Source organism: Brassica napus, chromosome A7, assembly GCF_020379485.1.
Source record: "Brassica napus cultivar Da-Ae chromosome A7, Da-Ae, whole genome shotgun sequence".
Taxonomy (NCBI): domain Eukaryota; kingdom Viridiplantae; phylum Streptophyta; class Magnoliopsida; order Brassicales; family Brassicaceae; genus Brassica; species Brassica napus.
The window spans coordinates 7165234-7186791 of record NC_063440.1 but is presented as its reverse complement, the minus strand read 5'-3'; the positions used below and the strand labels follow the sequence as shown (position 1 = coordinate 7186791).

Genomic DNA, 21558 nt, shown 5'->3' with positions numbered 1-21558 from the left:
CCATATAATTTTTTTGAAAAAAGTAATCAAACGATTAAAAATATAATTACATTAACTAACTAAATAAAAATAATATTTTTTTATAATAAAATTTTGTAACATAATAATGTATAACAAGACTAAAATACTAATTCATATCATATATTTTTATCAATTGAAAAATAACCCGCACTTTTAAGCACGGGTCAAAATCTAGTGTAATGCTTATTTTGTAAAAACCAGGCATTCCCACATAACGCATGAACTCTATATTTAATTTTAACCATTGTTTTGAAAACTGGAAAGGACTGACCGGTCGAACCATTACTCATTGCTCTATTCGATTAGAGGTTGTGTTAAAACTGTCTCTTATGTCAAACCGAGAAAAGTGGTGAAACAAAGAGTTATTGAACCAAATACCACAAAAAAGAACATATCATGTATATCTAAATCTAAAATATTTCAACTAAACCAAAAATTTAATAGAAATCGAATGCCTAAAATATAAATTATATAATAATATTTTTTTAATTTAATTTAAGAAAAAGTATTAAAACTATTTACCATAATTTTTTGTACTTTTATTTCAAAAGAATTGTAGTAGTTAAATTTAATTAACAAGAATATGTACATATATATTATAATTTTATTTCAAATTGATTTAAATATTTAAATTATAAAATATAATGAGATTATCACTAAGAAAACAAATCTAATTTCTAATCATATTGATATATTTAGTTTATATTATTTTTTCTATCAAAACTGTGCTACCTTGTTATCAAAACCGTATTATTATTTTGTATCAAAACCCAAACTACTTTTTATCAAGGCCTTGAATGTTGGGTGTGGTTTGATGAAGATCTGAAGCGTTTTATTTTTTTGGTCGCCATTCACACTTGATAACACATAAACTGGGTTGCAAAAATAAACCAATTGTTGTTTAAATTATTAAAAAGAAAGTTTGAAACACACATGATTAAGGCTAGGCATGGGCATTTTAACCTGGACCCAAACCCGACCCGAAAATACCCGACCCGAAACCGAACAAAAAAATTATAAATACTTTTTGGGTCTAAATTTATTTTACCCGAAAGAACCGGAACCAAAAATAACTGACCCGAATAGACCCGATCCGATAAGAAACGATTTGTACCCGACTTAAAAACATGTATATCCAAAACTATGATTTTTGTGTTCTATTATATATATATATATATATATATAATTTTATGATTTAGTTGAAATATTTTTTGTTAACAACATTTGTTATTATTTTGTAACATTTTTTAAGTAATATGAAACTTTAAAATGTAAAATTTAGTGTTTAAAATGTTTTATTTTAATTATTAATATTTTCATTTAAGTTAATTTGTAAAATTTTAGATATATATGACAAATATCGATTAAATTTGATGGAGTTAGGTATGTCATGTCATTTTCAGATCCTAAATATCTGAACCCGACCCATACCCAATATGAACCTGAAAAATTACGGGTATTTATGAGTATTTTATTATAGACCCGAACCGACCCAGATCCGAGAAGAACTGACCCGAACCTGAACCAAAAATTTTAAGTACTTATTGGGTCCACATATTTAAGACCCAGACCCAAAGAAACCGGTCCGACCCGAACGCCCATGCCTATTAAGGCTCCAAGTGGTGAGAGCGGATTGAATGGTATGGGACAGGCGGATTATGAAACAATTGCGGTTCGTCTAAAATGAACATGTAAAAACAAATGGTAACATGTATAATGAATAGTGTAGCTGCATAATACATATGCTACATTTATATTTTAAAATTTTAAAAATTAAAATACTGACATAATTTAAACAAGTTTCTATTCACAAATGTATTTTATTCTTGAACATTTACCCCTTTTAAGAAAAGTTATTTATGAAACTTGAAACTATTTGTGTTAATTTAAAGATTGATCAAAGTATATGTTAAATTTATAAATTAACAAAAGATTTTCAGTACCTTATATTTATATTGATTAAACATTATTTATCTAATAATATAAATATTTAGCATAATTAATTTATTAACTAAAGAATACACATCTAAACTTTGATTTATGTATATTATATAGATGAAATATTAATGATTGTGTTTGTGTTTTTCTGTATTTTATTAGTTACAAAAATATCTACCTCTAACCACACCATTTAACTCTCTTTTTAGCTCTAGTGCGGCTCAAGAACAAAATTTTACTCCCTTACTTTATTCTTGTAATGTATTATTATTTTACTTGTCGATATAATAGCAAAAATGGTAGTTGAATGGCGACATATTCCCGTGGTGCGTTCTTGTTGTTCCGTTTAGAACATTCAAGGCCTAATTTTATACCACCTATAGTGTGGTTGTCAGATGAATATGTGTGGTTTATTTTTTGGTTACTCAATTTTTTTTTTAAAAAATAGGAAAAAATAAAGTAACTAATTGTAAAATAATATATATGTGTGTGTGTTTTAAATTATATTAGTATCACTAATTTTTAGTTTGTAAAAATATAAATATATTATATTTTACAATTAAACTGATCATTATACATGTCAATATCTATATTATTTTTAACTGTTTTGTTAGACGAATCACAGTTATTCTACGATATGTGTTTTCTTTATACTAACTGCAGTTAAAGTGTAGCGTTATCCAATCCGCTTGTCCATATAGCTCAATCTGCTGTAACCATTTAAAACCCAATATCTCAATATATTTTTTATCAAATCGCTTATCCCACAAACCGCATAAATCGCAGATAGACTGTACTGCACTTTATGAAAAACATAGTTACCATTTGAATCTGTTTATATTATAAAACCGTTACCGTCAGGCCTTTTAATAAAAACTTTGTGTGTATTAATTCACATTTTTTGAAAAATGCATCTGGATAATTTTTTGGGTTTTTGGTAAGACAAATTAAAAGTGAGAAAAAGCTGATTGGTGAGTGGACCTTATGCGGTTTCGAAAACTTTTACCGAAATCCGCATCTTGGCACCTGTTACAACTGATTGCCTAATTCAAAAAATGGAGTATGCTCTCGCTCAGCTATTGGTTTAAGCAAAGTGAGGAAATGATTTTAACTTGCATTTCCCGCACATAATAATTTCCTCCAATAAGGGGCAATATTCCAAACCCTAAAATTCGAAAAGTCCCCCAAATCCTCTCTACCCACCCACCCCCATGGCGTCGGAAGACCCGATGAACAACACTGCCGGCACCGACGACGAGACTATAGCTCAGCGGAGAAAGCGACTCCGACGAGTGAGCTTCGCCGACCGGGAGATTACCTCCGTCCACATTTTCAAGCGCGACGAAGATTACGAGACGCCGCCGAGTCCGTCCGCCTCGAAGCCCCGAAACGTTGAGACATCAGAGTCTGAGGACAAAGTAATTAGGTTTTTCGGCGAATTAGCTGATAGCGAAGACACTGAAGGAGACGAACCTGTGGAGAAACTGTTCCTGAGGCCCAAAAGTTCGCCTTCTTCAGGTGGTAGCACTATTGCTTCTGCTACAACTACTGATGACGGTAAAGCTCCCTTTGATTTTGAATTTTACTTTAAAAATATGAATCTTGAAATTGAAATCGACTTTGTTTTCTCCGAATCAGAGGACAGTTTCTTCGGACCAGTGTCTTCCCATTTTATCAACCCTGGGAGACTCTCAGACGCTACGATCTCTGAAGACCACCATGATATGACGATGGACTCCACAGCCTTTTCAATGCATTTCCGGAGTCTTGTAATGTCCGAGTCTGGAGACTTGAGCAGCCATCGTGTTCCAGTAGAAGTAGAAGAGAAAACACCAACTCAGGTTACCTTTAGATCTGATGATACAGGGAGTGCAATGGTGTTAACTTACCCTAAGAAGCTGTTCCCTAAATCCCCTGTGCCGGTTGACAAAGGAAGTGGTGGTGGAGATTCCAACGACATGAGTCTCGTAGGTGATGATTCTCGAAAATATGATTACGGGCATATAACTCCTGCCTTAGCTGCTCTGCTGGGAGATGAGAGCAAGGAACCGGTTCCTGCATCTCCAGACAATAGTGTTGAAGCAAGATCTCCAGTGCCTGAATTCTCCCTGTTCCCTCAGAATGGAAGCATTCCTGTCGGTATAAATAGCACTGATGCTTGTCAAATGCTGTCACCATGTGCTTCTGGCATTCACCCTCGAATGGAGCTGCAGGAATCAGGAAGGGAAAGTGCGTATTTTATTGGTAGAATGCAGCAGTCTTCTTTATCTTGTGTTACGCCTTCTCCTCAACAACTTGGAAGCTTTGTGAGCAGGGAAACTCTCGCACTAGTTGAGAGCTTGTCAACCATCCAGAAAAGCAAATCCAGACTTGGATTGATTCCACCGTCCCCTGCTTCTGCTCTTTCTCAGAGAATTAAGAAATCCAAGCTTCAATTGTCCGGACGCCGTTCTGCTACTACCCCATCAACTATTGGCAGGGAAGATACAGGCGTCCGCCCGGAAACACGTAAAGATATCCCCATTACTAACTTGGATGATTTGTTATCTACACATGATAACCGAAAACCAGTGTCTGAAAATCATGGCGCACCTGATCAACTTAGCTGTGGTGCCTTGAGCCCTGTTGTTGACAGTAGCGATGTGTTTACATTCTTAAATCCAGAAGGAATCTCTAATTCTAAGATTGAGGGTTCACTCTTGAAAGAACAGGAAAGAAATCAGACAGCCAGCACCCCTGATAAGTTTGTGTCATCTCTAGCAAAATCGTCAGATGCGACTACCTCAGCATTGAACAATTGTGTTACTCTTCAAGATCAAGAGCAGAAAAGCAAAGCCATCGGCAATCCTGAGACTGAAGATGGACGCTTGGCCAAGGATTCTGTTAGTAATCCTTCTCTGAATACGTTATCTGACCATATGGATTCCCTGCTTGTAGAATCTTCTGCTATACTCAGCGAGACAGGCTTCTTGAACCGCTCTGCTCAACAAAACGACGAAGACAGCGTGCTGAACAAAAATAAAAAAGGAACCAACAACATCAGGGCTGCCCATTGTGAAACTGAAGTTATCTCAACTGAAGACTGTCCTGTTCTAGTGACACAAGACCGTCCTGGTACAGCTGGTTCTTCACCTTTGGACAGAAGTAGGAATGAGGCTTCACATGCTAAGGTATAATTCTAGACCCATGAATTTTGAAGACCTATCTGTCCATGGGGCAAATGGATTACATAACCGTTTCTGAAGGGAATAGATCTTGTGATCTCTGACTCTGAGACTGTAGTAAATCTTCACATTGGCCTTATACACCGACAGCTGAACGAGAGCTATTTGGACTCAGATCCCATCAAAGACATTGAGCTGTGCATTTAAGAAATGATACAACTAATGTTGAACAACATTTTTGAAAATTTGCAGGGGCCATCCAGATTGAAAAGGAAAGCCAGAGATGGTGATCCTGCTGCCAAAAGTTGTAGCCCCAAAGTCAGGCAAAACACACAGGATATTTCAAATCCAGTGATGGACCACCCTGATGGAGACGATGTTAGCAACTGCCGCGTAGTTCTTGAACAGGTAAACTGGGTAGAAGTAAGTACTGTTGATAACCTGGTATATCAATGGATGTTAGTTCCACTTTTTCATACAGTTACGTTACTGTTTCCACTACCTCGCAGATTCCAGGAAAGGTATCAGAAGAAATTAATCAAATGTTTGCACCATTGGCCAATAAGCTGAACTCAAGACAGGTATTATTTCTCTCTGTTAGATCCCAGTATGGTTACTCAGATTGTTCTCCTTTCAGCTTTTGTAGTTTGAGAACTAATGTTCCAAAATTGTAGGTATGCAAGCTGGAAGATATGTTAACATACTTGAAGAAGGTTCATTTGTGTGAGATGCTTTGTCTTCAAATTAAATCTCAGGTCCGCCTAAAACAAAACACTTTGCTATCATGTACCCTACATATATGTAAACTGATGATCTTGTTCTAATTGTAGAAAGTATGTAACGACTTGACTGATGCTAAGACAAAGAGGTTCTCCCAGTACTGCCTTTATATATTCTTCAGAATAAAATAGTGTCAAGTGTGTAACATTCATTGTGTGTACTATTTCAGACGTGCTGAGAGTAGATCGTTACTCTGTAAGTTAGCATATGAAAAAGCCAACCTTGAGTTGTTGCACCTCAAGCAAGAGATAATGATGGTAATTACTTTGTTCCTCGTTTTAAAATCTCTGTTGATTCTGCTTGCTTGATCTGTATCACTTTTCCATGCAGAAAAAGTCTCAAGTAGTTACCACTGGTCTACAAACATCTGAAACATTGAGGTTGAATTGTGCCAAGCTTTTACGTCAACATGGTTCCAATCCTACTGGCTTGTTAACTGCTGTTCAACCACATGAGGTAACTATACCACTTTGGAATACACATTAGGGGAATATGTTGGTTTGTCTGGTCCTGACAGTGTTTATAAGTAAGACGCCTCACAGGCTCAGAATGGTTTTTGGTAGACATGGAAATTTTTTTTTAAGAAAGATGAGTTTTCATGCTACTGGTAGATGTTTACATCTCAGATGTAATGTATCGCCCCCGGGGTTTCATGATACTTTTGTAGATAAGAGATGGATGCTATTACTTCTATTATTTGTACTTAACACTTATCTATTAACATTTATCTAGGCCACTACTAGCAAGGTAGCAGAGAAAACACAGGAGATCGAAGAATTGGACTCAAAAATCAAGACCTTGATCAAATGTTTTCCTGCGTGCGACAAGATAACAGGAGAACCTGCATATACAGACGCTGTTATGATTGCTGAAGATGAATTGAAAAAGAAAATGAGTTGCAGGCTTATACGTCAGGATATTCTGGTAACTACTGTCTTATTTGAAATAAGTTATTTCTGTAGACATGGAGATCTTAAGCAAGTATTCTTGTTTGCTATGTGAGTAACTCTTGTGCTGTTGGCAGGTCTGGAAAGTTGACAGTTTAGGAGAAAAGAATGATTGTCAGAGCATTGTTCTAAATTATGGTGGCTTGATTCACCAAAGGTTGGTCCTATTTTGTTTGTCTTTCAATAATATTTATAAGGAATATGTTTCCTATATAATGAACGATATGGGATTTTTTTTTGGAAATTTTCTTGGATATACAGGCTCACATTAAAGCCTGGACATGCTTCATGTGTAATAATTTCAAACAATTTGAGTGATGCATTCATCAAGGTAAGAGTAACGAACTTCTTTTCCTTTCATTAAACACATCTTTCTTTCGTTTCTAATCAAGGTATTGTTCTCCAGCATCTACCAGACATGAATGTTTCAACTGCGTTTAACTCCTTGTTTAATGCTGAATACTCCCGGGAGTATGTTGGTACCAGTACGTTGTTGGAGATTACACAGGTGAGTATGTGTCCTAGTTTTGCTGTTATTGCTCTCGTAATACTATGATAGCATATTAGGTAATTTTCTAATGTTGATGAGCTATTTTTGTGTCACTGTCAAGTCATGTTTGCTTTCTCTTTAGTGTTTGTTAGTTCATCTAGAAGAATCACTGTTTAGAAATAACTTTGGTGTGTGCTTTTTTTTTGTCTCATTTTGATCTGAACATGCAGAAAACTAGCCTGGTCGTACATAATCTGCTAAATGTGGCTGAGGAATTACAGTTAGCTAGAATGGAGATACCTAATTTGGTCCAAGGACAATTTGAATCTCCATCAGGTGATCGATTTTTCCTCTTAATTTTCCTTTTAGTGGTTCTAGGCTAGCTAGTATGACAATAGTGGTAAATTTCAGAAATCCTTTAATGACTAGTTCGAGTGTTTTGTTGATTGCAGCAGAGCAGCTTTATTTGCAAATTAGCTTTGTTGATTGCAAAAGCTTGAGAAAAGCAATCATAACTCTCGATATGGCATGCTTGACCCAGTAAGCAGATTACGGTCATGCTCAGTAACTAACTATCATCTTTGTGCATAAAAGACTTTGGATAGTGAAACTGTTTGTGTTTTTCTCTATTGTAACAGTGGGATGTATCCCGACGACATAATTCCTGGCGAAGTTTCAGGAACAGAAACAGACGGTGTAGCTTCGAAACAGTTGATGAAAGAGATAGAATCTGCAGTGGATGGTGTTGGCGTTGGATATCCTCGGATACTGAGACTCTGTCGTTGCGTTTCCAAGTTGTTGCAATCACAAAGCAGGAGATGATGGTCTCATTTCGCAACACTTTCACATGTTTCTGGTTTGTTTTGTATATATACGGCACAACGTTTGAAACAGAGTGGTGAGACAGTGACATTGCTAGCAAAGTCCACTAAGCTTTAGTCCAGCATAATTTATTAAACATAAATTGCTACTTAACAACACCCATTAACCCTTAAATCAACTGGTGTGACGCATTGTAAATAAGTGAAAAGAGTGTAGGCCACTCTTATCCCATGTTACATTGAATCTATTCTAGATTTTGGAGTGATGGGTTTACTTCATATGCTACCATGTTGATATTACTTAAGGAATCTCCTATCTTGTCCCAATTTGTAAGACAAACCTTTAAATACCTACTGGTCAAATAAGTACACACATTCTTCCTTATCCATACAACGTTTTGTAAGCCTGAGCTGTTTTTTTTTTTTTTGGGACAAAGCCTGAGCTCTTAATACACACATAGATAGATTCATCAAGACTATGTTCAAACAAGAGCTTCCATTACACATGGGTCTACTACATACATAAACAGCTCACAAAATATGCACAACAGAATACTCCCATCTCCGGTCTGAATCTGATAAAGAATCAACCGTGACGCAGCCTAATTTCAGAGTAAAAAGTAGTAGTAGCTGTACACAACAACAGACACACCCAACCCCCAGGAAAACTCTATACAAAGAAAAGTAGTCACCAAACATTAGAGGAAACCAGCTGGTCGTCTGCTGCGACAACAACAAGAGGAGTCCTACAGAGTGGGCAAGTGATGTTCCAGTAGTCTATCCATTTCTCCAAGCATGTTTTGTGAAACAAATGGCCACATTTTAGCTTGTTGATCTCTGAATCCTCTTCGAATTTCGACAGGCATACAGAACACTCGTTGTCCGCCTGTTTCTTGCACTTGCACAAGCTCTCAAACTTCACTGTGGGGGTCCTGTTCCTGAATTCCTCAAGGAAACTCTCAGGCTGGCAGACCCGGAAATCAAAAGACTCTGAAGTTTGATTCTCTGAAGATGCAGCTGCTGCTGCTGCTGAAGAAGGAGAGAGACGGATTCCTATTAGCTGAAGCACTGACCTGAGAATCCCTTTGAAGATGGAGATTGACAATGCTGTGTTAACTAATATCACGCATAGCATTCCTTCTGATGGACCAGGAAGGCTTGATAGACCCATCTTTCAACTCTTTTGGATGTTTCAAAAGGTATGTAATTCTCGGAAGCCGATCAGATCTTTGTTCTTCTCAGAGAGATGTGATCTGAAAAACAACAACGTGGGCTAATTAGTACATAACAAAGAAGGCTCAAATGAAAATAAATCGAGAATATATTAAAGATTTAATACACTTGAAGCAAACCACATAAATGAAAATCTCCGTATGCATATATTATAGTAGTTAGTAGTCACAAGAAGAGTAAGTATAACCAAACACAACAATCTGCTCAGAGAGCACCAAGAAAATTCCATATTTATGAAAATTTACAAAAACTTCCTTCAAACCGAACTCAGGGCATTGATGAAATGGAACGGTTTAACATGTTTGTTCAACTCTATAAAGTTAGCCTTATCAACCGTTCACTTTAGAACATACACTGAGAGGTTCCATATGCTCCAACCCATTCATGTCAAACCTATGCTCAATAAGTTTAACCTATGATTCTAGTTTAATCAAAGTTATGTCAGTGAATCAAACAATATTTGGCTCCTCTAAAGCATTGAGATACTTTATACTAAATCAAGAAAATCTGAAGGATTCAAGATTTGGCTCTAAATAAGACTAATTTCAAGTCTTTTCAACTCTGATCAAAACACTGAGATAATTAAAGTTAAATATCAAGAATCATCAAGAAAGGAAAAAAGGAAGTAAAATGCCAAGGACTTAATCCTTCAATTATATTTCATACCAAGAAACAAAAAAAAATCAAGAATCTTTTGATAAAGCATCAACCTTTTTCTGTGCAAGTTAAGTAGAACAGATACAAGAAGAATAAAAACTGGGGCAAATCCAAAAACTACAAACCTGGAGACAAGTATGAGAGGTGATGATCACCAATTAAACGAAAGATTGAATCTTTATTATAAAGTTTTGAGTTTCTGTTGAAAATAGTGATGGGAATCTGAGAAGTGAGAGATGGATGAAAGAGGAGCTTCTTCCAGTTGTTGTTTATAAATAGCAAAGCACATGAGAAAGCTTCCAATAATATTTAACCAAAGAAGCCTTAACTAAGGTTAGACAAAGTAAAGACAAGCTAAAAGAAAAAAAATGAAGACAAACTAAAAGAAAAACTAAAAGTATAAACCGTAACCAAACTACACCAAAGTTTGAAATCATAAAAATCCAGTTTAATATATTGTTCAACAATTGAATCTATCATTTTTACCCAAATATGCACGTTTAAATTGTTCAGTGCTCAATCTTGAATTCAACTCTCCTATGCTATACTAATGAGTTACGCATTCGAAACGTTTAAAACTCCTTTTTAAAATTTCTATGAGTTTGGTGGCCACTGGCTGTGTTAATTTGTTTATAACTACTAAATTGAAGGATAGTAGGTATAGTGGAGAGCTATTGCTAATCACAATTTATGAGAACATCACAAAAGATACGAACCAAATTTTATTAAGTATTATTTTAGCTTAAACTAACATTAGATTCTACAAAATTGTCATACAAAAAACCGACATAAGGGCTATGGAATTGATTCGAAAATAAAGTGGTTTAAAATTGATTTTGTCGTTTTCCTAATCTGCAAGAAGATACATGGCACGAAACATTAGTTACATTGTACTGAGTAAACCTTACGTTGGCCATGTGTCATCTCTTGGCCCCCATAGGTACTGCGGCCTTCATGTTCCATGATTTGTTTTCTTTCATCTACTCATCTGTCTACTTCCTCCTCCTTTTGAATTATTTTGATGTAGACGCAAAATTGTAGTTTGGCATTTTCTACATCTATATTTGTAAGAATACTACAACGCTCCACATGGGTCCCGACGTTATCAAAACAAATAAGGGTGCTAACCATTAAGCTAACCGCTTTACAAAACTTTCGAACTGAAGCTAATGATAATGTTCGGAACTAAATATTTGTTTAACTAGGTTTGGATGGCCCAAACAAAACGTAGAAGGAACACAAACCAAACGTTGAGGAAACGCACCAACAAACAATTTCATAGATTCCACACTAAATTGTACACTCAACTAATTATATGATCATTGATACTATCATTATTTAATTAGCAGAATATGTATGTTTTTGAAACTTCTAACTCCAATTTATCATTGCAGAAGTCACTTGGTTGTAGTTGCGTAATGGTATATGCTTATCCTTTTGTACTTTTGGGCGTATGCTTTATTTGTGATGGTTTTTTGAGAACTCCTTACCATAGAAACTGACCAATCTCAAGGTTAAGTGAATACTTGCCAAACATTTAGAAACATGGCTAAATTCAAAATCAAACTTACATAATAGTTATAATATATAGAAATAAATATAGCAAAAAAGTTAAGAAATAAAGTTGTTTTAATCTGTTCTAAAATTTAAAATAAAGAACTTTATTCAGGTCAAGGATGGTATAGCATACTCGAGGGCTTTCAGGGATTGATGGGTGCAAGGAATATTAGGGCATGTCTTTCACCTTTTCATGCAGAGATGGAAGCTTTGATATGGGCAATGGAATGTATGAGGAATTTACATCAGTTTCAGGTTACTTTTGCTACGGATTGTCTCAATTGGTGAAGATGATTTCGGAACCAGAGGAATGGCCGGCGTTTGAGAGTTACCTGCAAGACATAAAGTCACTGAAGACACGTTTTACTAGCTCAGAGATCATTCATGTACCCCAGACGGAAAATCAAAAGGCGGATAGTCTAGCAAGATGTGCTAGAAAACAATCGTCTTTCGTCGTTCACATGGATGCAGAGTTACCAGTTTGGTTCGCAGAGTCTATATGAGTCTGTTTGTTGATGACAAAAAAAAAAAAATTTAAAATCATTGCGTTCATTTATATTTTTTTCCTGCATTTTATTTCATTGATTTCAAATCAAGACTAAGACCATTTTCGGTGTATTCTCTTTCTCTCTAAAATAAGGGAAAATAGGGATGTGTTTTTCTCAAATGTATTTCTCTTTTTTTCTCTAATTTTAATAGATTTTTTTTTTTACAACGAACACTTTTTAGTTAAAATTTTAGAAAATTAATTTCATTCGCTTTAATTTTTTGAAGATTTTCATAAAATTGTAAAATTATCTAGACTAAACATTTATTAAATAAAAGATACATTATAAAAAAAAGTAGACATTACCTAACCATCAATATTACTATATATTTCACAAATGATCAATTTAAATATTTGGCTCAAAATTATTTATAAGTAAAAGCCATATGAAGCTTTTAAAATAAAAAAAAATAAAAATTTAGTGTTAAATATAAAATTATAAGATTCACTCTTCAAATAAATAATTTAACTTTCAAATTATGATTGTAAAAATTAAAAAAATCCCTATTAAAGAATTATTATGTAAACAAAAGATATAAAAAAATTGTATTTCTCCAGAGGTAGTTTATTTATAATTAGAAAATGCTAAAAGTTTAAAGATTATTTTTAAAATGAAAAATATGACTGTAATAGCAAATGCTATTTGTCCGGAAAAGATAGAATTTCACATTCATAATACAATTTTTCATGTCTATACTAACTATTTTTACTCACTTTTAAAGAAAGAAAGAAAATATTTATAATTTTTCAAAAAAAAAAGTTAGAATTTCATTAATACAAGAAATATGCAATATCTGAATGAAGCAAATGTGTAAGCCACCGAGTGGAATAAAGAAAATCATTAGAAAAACAGATATTGTCGGCTCTATGTTTTTCTATGGGGTTATTTGTGAAATAACCAAAACAAAAATCAAAATTAGTTTTTTAGAGAGAGGCTAGAGAGAGATAGGAATAGAAAAGAAGAAAGAGAATATGATTTTGGTTAGTTTGTTAATTTTGGTTTTTTGTTGAGTTATTGGATGTAATTTCTCTTTTTCTATCTCATGAGCAGTGACATTGTTTTCTCAAGGAGTATATGCAGATGTAGTTTAGTGAAATTTCGAACCAAAACTGTCTACCCTGATTCCCGAACCAGAGTAGCAACAGTGATATTCTTGGTTATTAATGATCCCCATTTTGTTAGTGCAAGATGACACAACAATAAGGTAATGCAGAAAGTAAAGCAAGAGACAAACAACTACAAGCAACCCTTAAGCTTTATTAGAAATGACCTTGTACACTCTATTACAAGTTCTGCTTAATCAGCTTTACACAGTCTGTTACACCCTAACAACTGCTACTGAAAGATTCTTAAGCTATCCGCTTGTGTCTCTCTTCCGTCGAGTACTTCAGCCACTGCTTCATCACGACATAGAACACTTCCAAGAGCTTCTCTCTCTTTCTATAAGATCAGCCTCTATGTTTCTGTCTCTCTACAGACGACCCCATAGCTATCTTATATTATTCTCCACGTTCATGAAACCCTAGTCTCCAAGGCAACATGTATGGACATCTTCCATAACAATAAGTGCAACTTTTCTTTTTTTTGGAATGCACTTATTCCTCTTTTTTTAAGTCATAAACTTGCTCCTCAAGTTTATTCCTCTTTCCATATCTCCAAGATACTCCATTGCTCTCCAAGTCTACACGACTCCAGCTCAGCACCTTGACTCCACATGGTCTTCACCACTCACTACAACGCCTGCTTCAGCAACTACGTCAGCGACTACTTCAGGGCGGACATCTTACATCTTCACATTTAACATTTTTAATCTCCTTCAAAAATAATATATCAATTACACCATAAATATATATATATATATATATATATCAAAAACCATTTATCCAACAGATCTGAGAGCTTTAGTGTGTGACTGAAAAGTCTCTCTAGAGTAAATTATTACTCTGATTTTAGTTTTACTCCAAATACCACTAAATTCTTTTCAATCAGGTGGAATATATTTTTTGAACTTTTACTCTGTCAAACTCAGGTTTACTCTACATTTTACTAGAGTAAAACTACTTTTTATTTTTCCACTCTTTCCCATCATTTTTATTTCCACTCTTTTCCACTATTTATTTTTACTCTGCCTTACGCTAATAATACCAGTCAAACCTTTAGCCTTCACCTTCTAAACTAAAGAAGTTAGTGCCAGATGTTGATGATCCCCATATTTTGCTGTCCCTAAGTGGTCCCGAACGACCCATCAACCATATGCAATATTAGTAGAATTTATTTTAGTGTAATAGAGTAGACAGGTTACTACATATCTGATCCGAATTTAAAATCATTTCCGACTAATTTTAAGAGGTGGGCCGATCATTTAATTTAATAAAAATCAAACTCATGACCAACATGGATACACGCTAAGTCTCAAGAAATACCATCACTTGATTTATTTAGTAGAATTCAAAGTGACATCATAGTCACATTTGTAAATATGAATTCAAATCGGCTCTAGCTAGTGTTATTGTACTTACCTCCTCTGTTGGAGTGTAGAACTATTTCCTCTGAATAAAAGTTATGTTTGATCAAAAAGAATGGGAGGCGGAGTCGATTCCTGTTTGGAAAGACATGTAGCTGACATTCCCGCTCCGGCTTCGGCTTGCTCTGAAACAGGATGGAGAATCAGACATGCCCGCTCCGCCCAGGCAGAGGATTTCCAAATCTTCTTGTGCTCGATTCCATTGCCCTCTCTCTCACCTACAGCAGATTCTTATTACTGGCAGGTTGCTGATGTGAGCACAAACTCTTTCTCTGCAAAGCTAACATGGGAAGCGCTTCGTCCTCGTGGTCAGACTCAAGTTTGGTCAGACGTTATCTGGTTTAAAGGTTCAACACCAAGCCATGCATTCATGATGTGGGTCGCTCAGCTAGACAGATTACCAACTCGATCATGTCTGGTGTCATGGGGACTTCAGATTGCTGATTGTTGCTGCATCTGCAACACTTACCGGGAAACGCGAGATCATCTTTTCCTCAGATGCTCTTACAGTGAACATATTTGGTCTGTCGTTACAACTCGGCTTGGGTACAGGCAGACACTCTTCCACACTTGGACAGCCTTCATCTCTTGGTTAGACATAAAGGACAACATATGCTCCTCCATTCTTCGCAAACTCGTCTCTCATGCCACCATTTACAAAATATGGCAGGAGAGAAACAATCGCCTTCACAACAACTCCACCACTCCGCCTCTAGTCCTCTTCAAGTCCATTGACAGACTGATACGAGACTCCATATTTGCGAGACAAAAACGCAAGAACTTTAAGAAACTGATGCAAGCTTGGCTCAGATATGACTAAGCTTCTATCACTTTGCTTATATTAGTTATTATAGCTCTCTTAGGCCTCTCTCTGTTTTTATTTTTTTTGTCTTAGATTGGTCTCAGGTTTTAAACTTTTTGTAAAAGCAAAACTCCTTCATTTGATAATGATATTCACATATTTATCAAAAAAAAAAGACATGTAGCTGATGAATGCATCGACACCGTGCTCGATGTTAGTCACACTAATCTAAACGTCCATCTTTGCAAAATCAACCAAAATACGCAGTTGTATGGAAATTCGTTTTAAAAAATAAAAAGAATGTTTATTCTCTAAATATTGATGAGTTGGAAATGATCTAACATAATTTATTTAATAATAAACAATAGTAAAACCTTGCTAATCATATCCTAAATTCACTACTCTTTCTATAACCTAAAAGAAAGCTTACTACAGCTCTAAATATAATTAGAACTTGATCCGTGCATCCGTACATGTGTTTATTTTTATAAAATAGACATATAAAATTTTTCATAACACAAAAAATATAATTGATAGTATATATTTTAAATAAATATGTTTAGATACAACCGATTTGATTTACCTGATATTATTAAAGATGGAAATATAATGGCAGAAATTAGTATTTTTTATTTATTGTTTGACATCGGCAGAAATTAGTATTTATTTGGTGAAATAAGAGTTTATTATTAAAAAAAAACACTTTGTTTAAAAAAAAAATAGATAGATTGAAATCTTGACCCAGTGGAGAATCATTCGACAAATGACTAGAGAAGCTTATCAGTTGGGCTGAGAATGGACCTGAAAGAAAGATACCAAAAATATAATAATTGGTTATTGGGCTTAGAGAGCTTCACACGTATGAAATGATATCCAAGACACGTGCCACAACAACAAGGCGCCAAAGCCACCAAAGAGAAAGAGGAGAGAGACCATATCCTCCCGTTATCGTCATCTGCTTCACTTCACCTCCCTCCCTCCCTCCCTCCCTCCCCGGAGTCCATTTTCTTAGCTCTCGCTCGGCCTCTCTGAAACCAAACCCAAGCTCCTTCTTCATCTCTCTCGCTCTTTCACCACCTCGGCGCTACTGATTAACTCCGTTTCCAGGAGACTGACTCAACAACACCATGGACGTCGCTGAAGTTCCGTGGCGCCGTCTTCCTCAATTTTCAGTTTCTCCACGCTCCTCATGGCTTGTTTCTTCTGGGTTTCCTGTTTCTTCGTAAGTTCTTTCATTGAGGCATTGTAGCATACACTTTGTATGTGCTCTCATTAAAAATTGAAGCTTTTGGATATATGAGATGGGTTTTCTTATTGGTCTTTAAAAGCTTTAGAGACTTAGAGCTTGAATGAATTGAGAGTTTTAGTTTTCGGGAAGATGTTGGATTGTTTAAACATTGCACCTGAAACTGGTTGTGTATATCCATCTGGTGATGGCTAGGCTACACATTTCTGAAAGCTATGCCTGTTCTGAAAGATTGACTATGTGTTTGTACTTTGTTTCTCCGTGAACTTAGTAGAATCTCTGTCGTTCAACAGATATATGTTCTCTCATATCGAACGTGGACAGAGGTTTAGGCTCACCTTGTGCTTTGGGGTCTCTCGTATCCGTGCAAGGTCTGCTACTATAACTGCTGCACAACAAGGTAACTGGGAGACCAAACCTTTTCTGTTTATGGAAACTCAGTTGAGTCGTAACTTTTGTTTTCTGCATTCTCAGAACATCCAGCCAGGCTTCTCAAAGGACTATGCGAGGTTGTTTGGATCGTGGAAGCTGACCTTGCACCCAACGAACATCTCTACGTTACTGGAGATCCTTCCGCTTTAGGTAGCTGGGAGCCAGACTGCGCCATTTCAATGTATCCCACTGGGAATGATAATCAATGGGAAGCTAAAGTCAAGGTATATCCATTTATTTGTTTCGTTTTAAGCCATAGGGAACGTAAGTAGAGATGTATCATTAGCTAGTTCAAGTCTCGTATGCTTATAACTTAATGTGCTTGGCAGATTGCTTCTGGTGTCAGTTTCAGGTACAATTATTTTTTAAAAGCTGGATATGATTCTTCCTTTGACGTCATCTGGAGACCAGGGCCCCAGTTTTCCTTATCTCTGCCTTCGGCTGTCAATGGAGACAGAAAAGTAATCATAAGGGATTCATGGATGAGTGTTTCCTCTCAATCACAAGACTCCTACTTATGGGGTTCTTGGATCGATGATGCTCACCTTTTACCAAACTCTGTTACTTCAGGTCATAGCGAAGGTAACACATCTGGGTGGCTCCTCCTCTTTTAGTCTCTTTTCATCATTTGTAAAATATTTTAAAACTCAAATGCTTCCAGTGTTTTGGCAGATGAATGCACTCTCTCCGATACTGCTGTGGAAGTCCCAAGACCACTTTTGAATGATAAACAATTAGAAGATGAATCTTTCTTTAGTGATGAGCTTGCAACCTTCTCATCAGATAACTCAGATTTTAGTGCGTTATTTTCTGACAACTATCAGCCTATTGAGGAACCATGGTTTCTTCAGGAACCTGTTACCTTGCAACATGCAAGGAATATGCAGTCTGATAGCGAACAAGTTGTTGAAAGCAGTGAAGAAATTGAAAACGACTTAGATACTGATGAGGAAAAGCACCAGCCGGCTGAGACTCTCTTACCTGATGATGAATTTTTCAAACGAGAACCCATTTCTACTACGATACTCATCAACTCGTCTATATGTACCGTGCAAAGGATTGCTGTATTGGATGGTGAGAAGCTCGTTGAGTTGTTGTTGGAACCAGTTAAGACCAACGTGCAGTGTGATAGTGTTTACCTGGGCGTAGTCACTAAATTTGTGCCTCATATGGGTGGTGCTTTTGTGAATATCGGAAGTTCTAGACATTCTTTCATGGACATTAAGCCAAACAGGGAACCATTCATATTCCCTCCATTCTGTGATGGATCAAAGAAGCAACCAACTGATGGTTCTCGGTTCGACTCCATTACCAACATTCCAGCTCCACATGAAACCGAACACGCCTCCTATGACTTTGAAGCAAGTAGTTTATTAGACATTGATTCAAATGACCCTGGGGAATCTTTTCATGATGATGACGATGATCATGAAAATGATGAAGATCATGTCTCCGATGCTCTAATTAATGGAACTGTCGTTAACCATGGCGGAGTGGAAGGTGCTTCTGACAAATGCAATCAAGGAGATGAGCTACATCTTGACGTTGGATCTGAGAATGGCTTCGTTCCTCTGGAGAGAGAACATTCAGATTCTCTTGTGTCTAATGCATCAGTTGCAAAGTCTCCTAAGAATGTGTCGTCTAGGGATAACAAGTGGATTCAAGTTCGGAAAGGCACCAAGATAATTGTGCAAGTTGTTAAAGAGGGCCTTGGTACGAAAGGTCCAACTCTCACTGCTTACCCAAAACTGAGAAGCAGATTCTGGGTATGGCATTGTAACTCTAATCATTTCTTTCTTACTATTCTATTTTCTGAGTGAAGTATGTCTTTATAGGTATTAATGACTCGTTGCAAACGAATTGGAGTCTCAAAAAAGATCTCAGGAATTGAGAGAACCCGGTTAAAAGTTATAGCAAAAACATTGCAGCCTCAGGGTTTTGGTCTGACTGTAAGGACTGTAGCTGCTGGCCATTCTCTAGAAGAATTGCAGAAAGACTTAGAAGGTCTGCTTTTAACCTGGAAGACCATTACGGAAGAAGCAAAATCTGCGTCCCTTGCCGCAGATGAAGGTGTGGAAGGAGCCATTCCAGCACTGCTACATAGAGCAATGGGTCAAACACTTTCAGTTGTACAGGACTACTTCAATGACAAGGTAGTTAGGCTAGTGTCCATATTTTCCTCCTCCTGTGGCTCCTTTAGGTTCTATTGGTTGACATGTCAAGTGATAGTAAATTTTTTATTTAATATAGGTTGAGAAGATGGTGGTTGACTCTCCCAGGACATACCATGAGGTACATTTTCCCCATTCTGCTCAAGTGAATTTATTAAGAAATGGATAGTGTGTTGAAAGAAACATTTCCTTGTTGTAAACAATGGGTCTTATAACCCTCATACAATTGTTGATTTACACCAAATCTTTGATAATATTTTCAAATGCTAAAGAAAATATCTATAGCTGCACGTGTCATTTTCTTTCGCTACCAACTACTGCACTTGCTAGTGTTTATACGTTTCCCATATACTAGAACGGCTTACCCAAGTGGTGGATACTGTATGCAAACCATTTCACTAACGAGTATTAGTTTCCAGGTCACAAACTACCTGCAGGATATGGCACCTGATCTTTGTGATCGAGTGGAATTGCATGATAAGGGTATCCCTCTTTTTGATTTATACAACATTGAGGAGGAGATTGAAGGTATTCTCAGTAAAAGGTATGGACCCATGTCACCCACTTTTTCCTTCCTAGATATCTTCATGTAAATGATCTTTTCCGTCTTGCAGAGTTCCACTCCCCAATGGAGGTTCGTTAGTGATTGAACAAACTGAGGCGTTGGTCTCTATTGATGTGAACGGAGGACATGGAATGTTTGGTCAGGGTAATTCACAGGAGAAAGCTATTTTGGAAGTTAACCTTACTGCTGCCAGACAAGTATGTGATACATATTTTGCTGGTGGATTACATATTCATTTGCCGAGCCTTACGGCAGAAAATCTGCTTCTAAAATTGCCTTAATAATTATTCTATTCTACACATCTATAATCTGATTCTTGGTGAATGCCTTCACAAAATTTTAACATTGAGTAACTGTGCGAGGTCTACTTGTCTTGTGTAGTTATCCTTGGAATCTTCTCAGTTTTTGCAATATGCTAATCTTGCAAAGTATTTATTAATTATTTCTTGATGCAATAATGATGCAGATCGCAAGGGAGATTCGACTGAGAGATATAGGGGGTATCATTGTGGTAGATTTCATTGACATGGCAGATGAATGTGAGTTTGAATGTCATTGTTATTTGTGCAATTATATTCTTAAAAGTTGTGGATGGGAAAATCCATTATCTCTTGTATATTCTTGTGCCTTTGTGTGTTTCAGCAAATAAAAGACTCGTTTATGAAGAGGTTAAGAAAGCAGTGGAGAAAGATAGGTCACTGGTAAAAGTCTCAGAGCTGTCTAGACACGGACTCATGGAGATTACTAGAAAAAGGGTATAGCCCTCAACTTGTGGATATTTTACTCTTCCTGTAAAGCATGTAATCATGTGTCTTGGTGTAGCGCGTCCACTGTATACTGATACAAATGTGAGCTCTTGATTTATACTTAATTGCAGTGAATCTACTTTTTTTCATCTACAGGTTCGGCCGAGTGTAACATTCATGATTAGTGAACCGTGTTCTTGCTGTCACGCAACTGGTAGAGTGGAGGCACTAGAGACTTCCTTTTCAAAAATTGAACAAGAGATTTGTCGGCAGCTCGTGAGTGCATTAACATTACAACCTCAGATTCTTTTGTTCCATGTCTTGACGAGCTAAATGTTTCAGGCAAAGATGGAGAAAAGAGGAGACCTGGAAAACCCCAAGTCTTGGCCAAGATTCATATTGCGTGTGGACAGTCATATGTCCAGCTTCTTGACTACGGGGAAGAGGACGAGGCTTGCAATCCTAAGTAGTGCCCTGAAAGTATGGATTCTCTTAAAGGTAAGTTTCAAATCCTTCAGCCAGAAGTTATGCATCGATGAGGTTGTGTCTGATTATTAACTGAGGCACAAATGTCTTTTTGTAGGTTGCTAGACATTTCACAAGAGGAACCTTTGAGGTTAAACCGTTCATGGATGAGAAGACTGTAAACGAAAGACCGCATCAAGTTGCCATATCATTGCTCAAGAAAGCTGACGCCATAGCAGACTCCTCAGGCAAGAAGAAGCTCACTCTTATTCCGATGAAGAAGGATAAGACCGGAAGTAAACACAGACGATGAAACATCTTTTAAAATTTCGCATCACTTCTGCTAGAGGTCTGAAATGATACTGTTGTTGTTAGTTGTACCGAATCGATTTTGTGTATCATCAGTATCTTATTCCTTGATGTTTTGCATTATAAAGATATAGAACCAAAC

At 36.4% G+C, this 21558-nt stretch overlaps 4 protein-coding genes across 7 annotated transcripts; 3 read left to right on the top strand and 1 right to left on the bottom strand.

Annotated features, from left to right (window-relative positions):
* The first annotated feature begins 2981 nt into the window (after positions 1 to 2981).
* LOC106366670 lies at positions 2982 to 8440 on the top strand. 3 transcript variants are annotated; one of them, XM_013806330.3, is made up of 15 exons: positions 2982 to 3516; positions 3598 to 5129; positions 5376 to 5546; positions 5633 to 5704; positions 5798 to 5878; positions 5954 to 5991; positions 6073 to 6160; positions 6234 to 6359; positions 6636 to 6827; positions 6928 to 7007; positions 7112 to 7181; positions 7257 to 7358; positions 7571 to 7676; positions 7796 to 7880; positions 7979 to 8440. In XM_013806330.3, exons 1-15 carry the CDS (start codon positions 3171 to 3173, stop codon positions 8160 to 8162), a joined length of 3273 nt encoding a protein of 1090 aa, XP_013661784.2. In that variant the 5' UTR covers positions 2982 to 3170; the 3' UTR covers positions 8163 to 8440. The 3 variants fall into 3 exon arrangements, with proteins under 3 accessions (XP_013661784.2, XP_013661783.2, XP_013661785.2); XM_013806329.3 differs by having other exon boundaries at positions 2984 to 3516; positions 7793 to 7880; XM_013806331.3 differs by having other exon boundaries at positions 2985 to 3516; positions 5376 to 5531; positions 7793 to 7880.
* A 200-nt stretch (positions 8441 to 8640) lies between these two features.
* On the bottom strand, positions 8641 to 10431 carry LOC106366671 (probable E3 ubiquitin-protein ligase XERICO). The gene is made up of 2 exons (XM_013806332.3): positions 10177 to 10431; positions 8641 to 9414 (listed from the first exon to the last, which is right to left on the bottom strand). The coding sequence occupies exon 2, from the start codon at positions 9330 to 9332 to the stop codon at positions 8850 to 8852; it is 483 nt and encodes a 160-aa protein (XP_013661786.1). The 5' UTR covers positions 9333 to 9414; positions 10177 to 10431; the 3' UTR covers positions 8641 to 8849.
* Positions 10432 to 14735: 4304 nt separating this feature from the next.
* LOC106362925 lies at positions 14736 to 15500 on the top strand. The gene has a single exon (XM_013802748.2). The coding sequence runs from the start codon at positions 14736 to 14738 to the stop codon at positions 15498 to 15500; it is 765 nt and encodes a 254-aa protein (XP_013658202.2).
* Positions 15501 to 16418: 918 nt separating this feature from the next.
* LOC106366665 (ribonuclease E/G-like protein, chloroplastic) lies at positions 16419 to 21558 on the top strand. Of its 2 annotated transcripts, XM_013806323.3 has the most exons (14): positions 16419 to 16704; positions 17022 to 17128; positions 17203 to 17384; positions 17490 to 17742; positions 17833 to 18926; positions 18996 to 19313; positions 19411 to 19452; positions 19751 to 19875; positions 19946 to 20093; positions 20363 to 20435; positions 20539 to 20651; positions 20799 to 20918; positions 20985 to 21140; positions 21226 to 21558. In XM_013806323.3, exons 1-14 carry the CDS (start codon positions 16610 to 16612, stop codon positions 21418 to 21420), a joined length of 3021 nt encoding a protein of 1006 aa, XP_013661777.2. In that variant the 5' UTR covers positions 16419 to 16609; the 3' UTR covers positions 21421 to 21558. The 2 variants fall into 2 exon arrangements, with proteins under 2 accessions (XP_013661777.2, XP_022544345.2); XM_022688624.2 differs by lacking the exons at positions 16419 to 16704; positions 17022 to 17128; positions 17203 to 17384 and having other exon boundaries at positions 17499 to 17742; positions 17822 to 18926.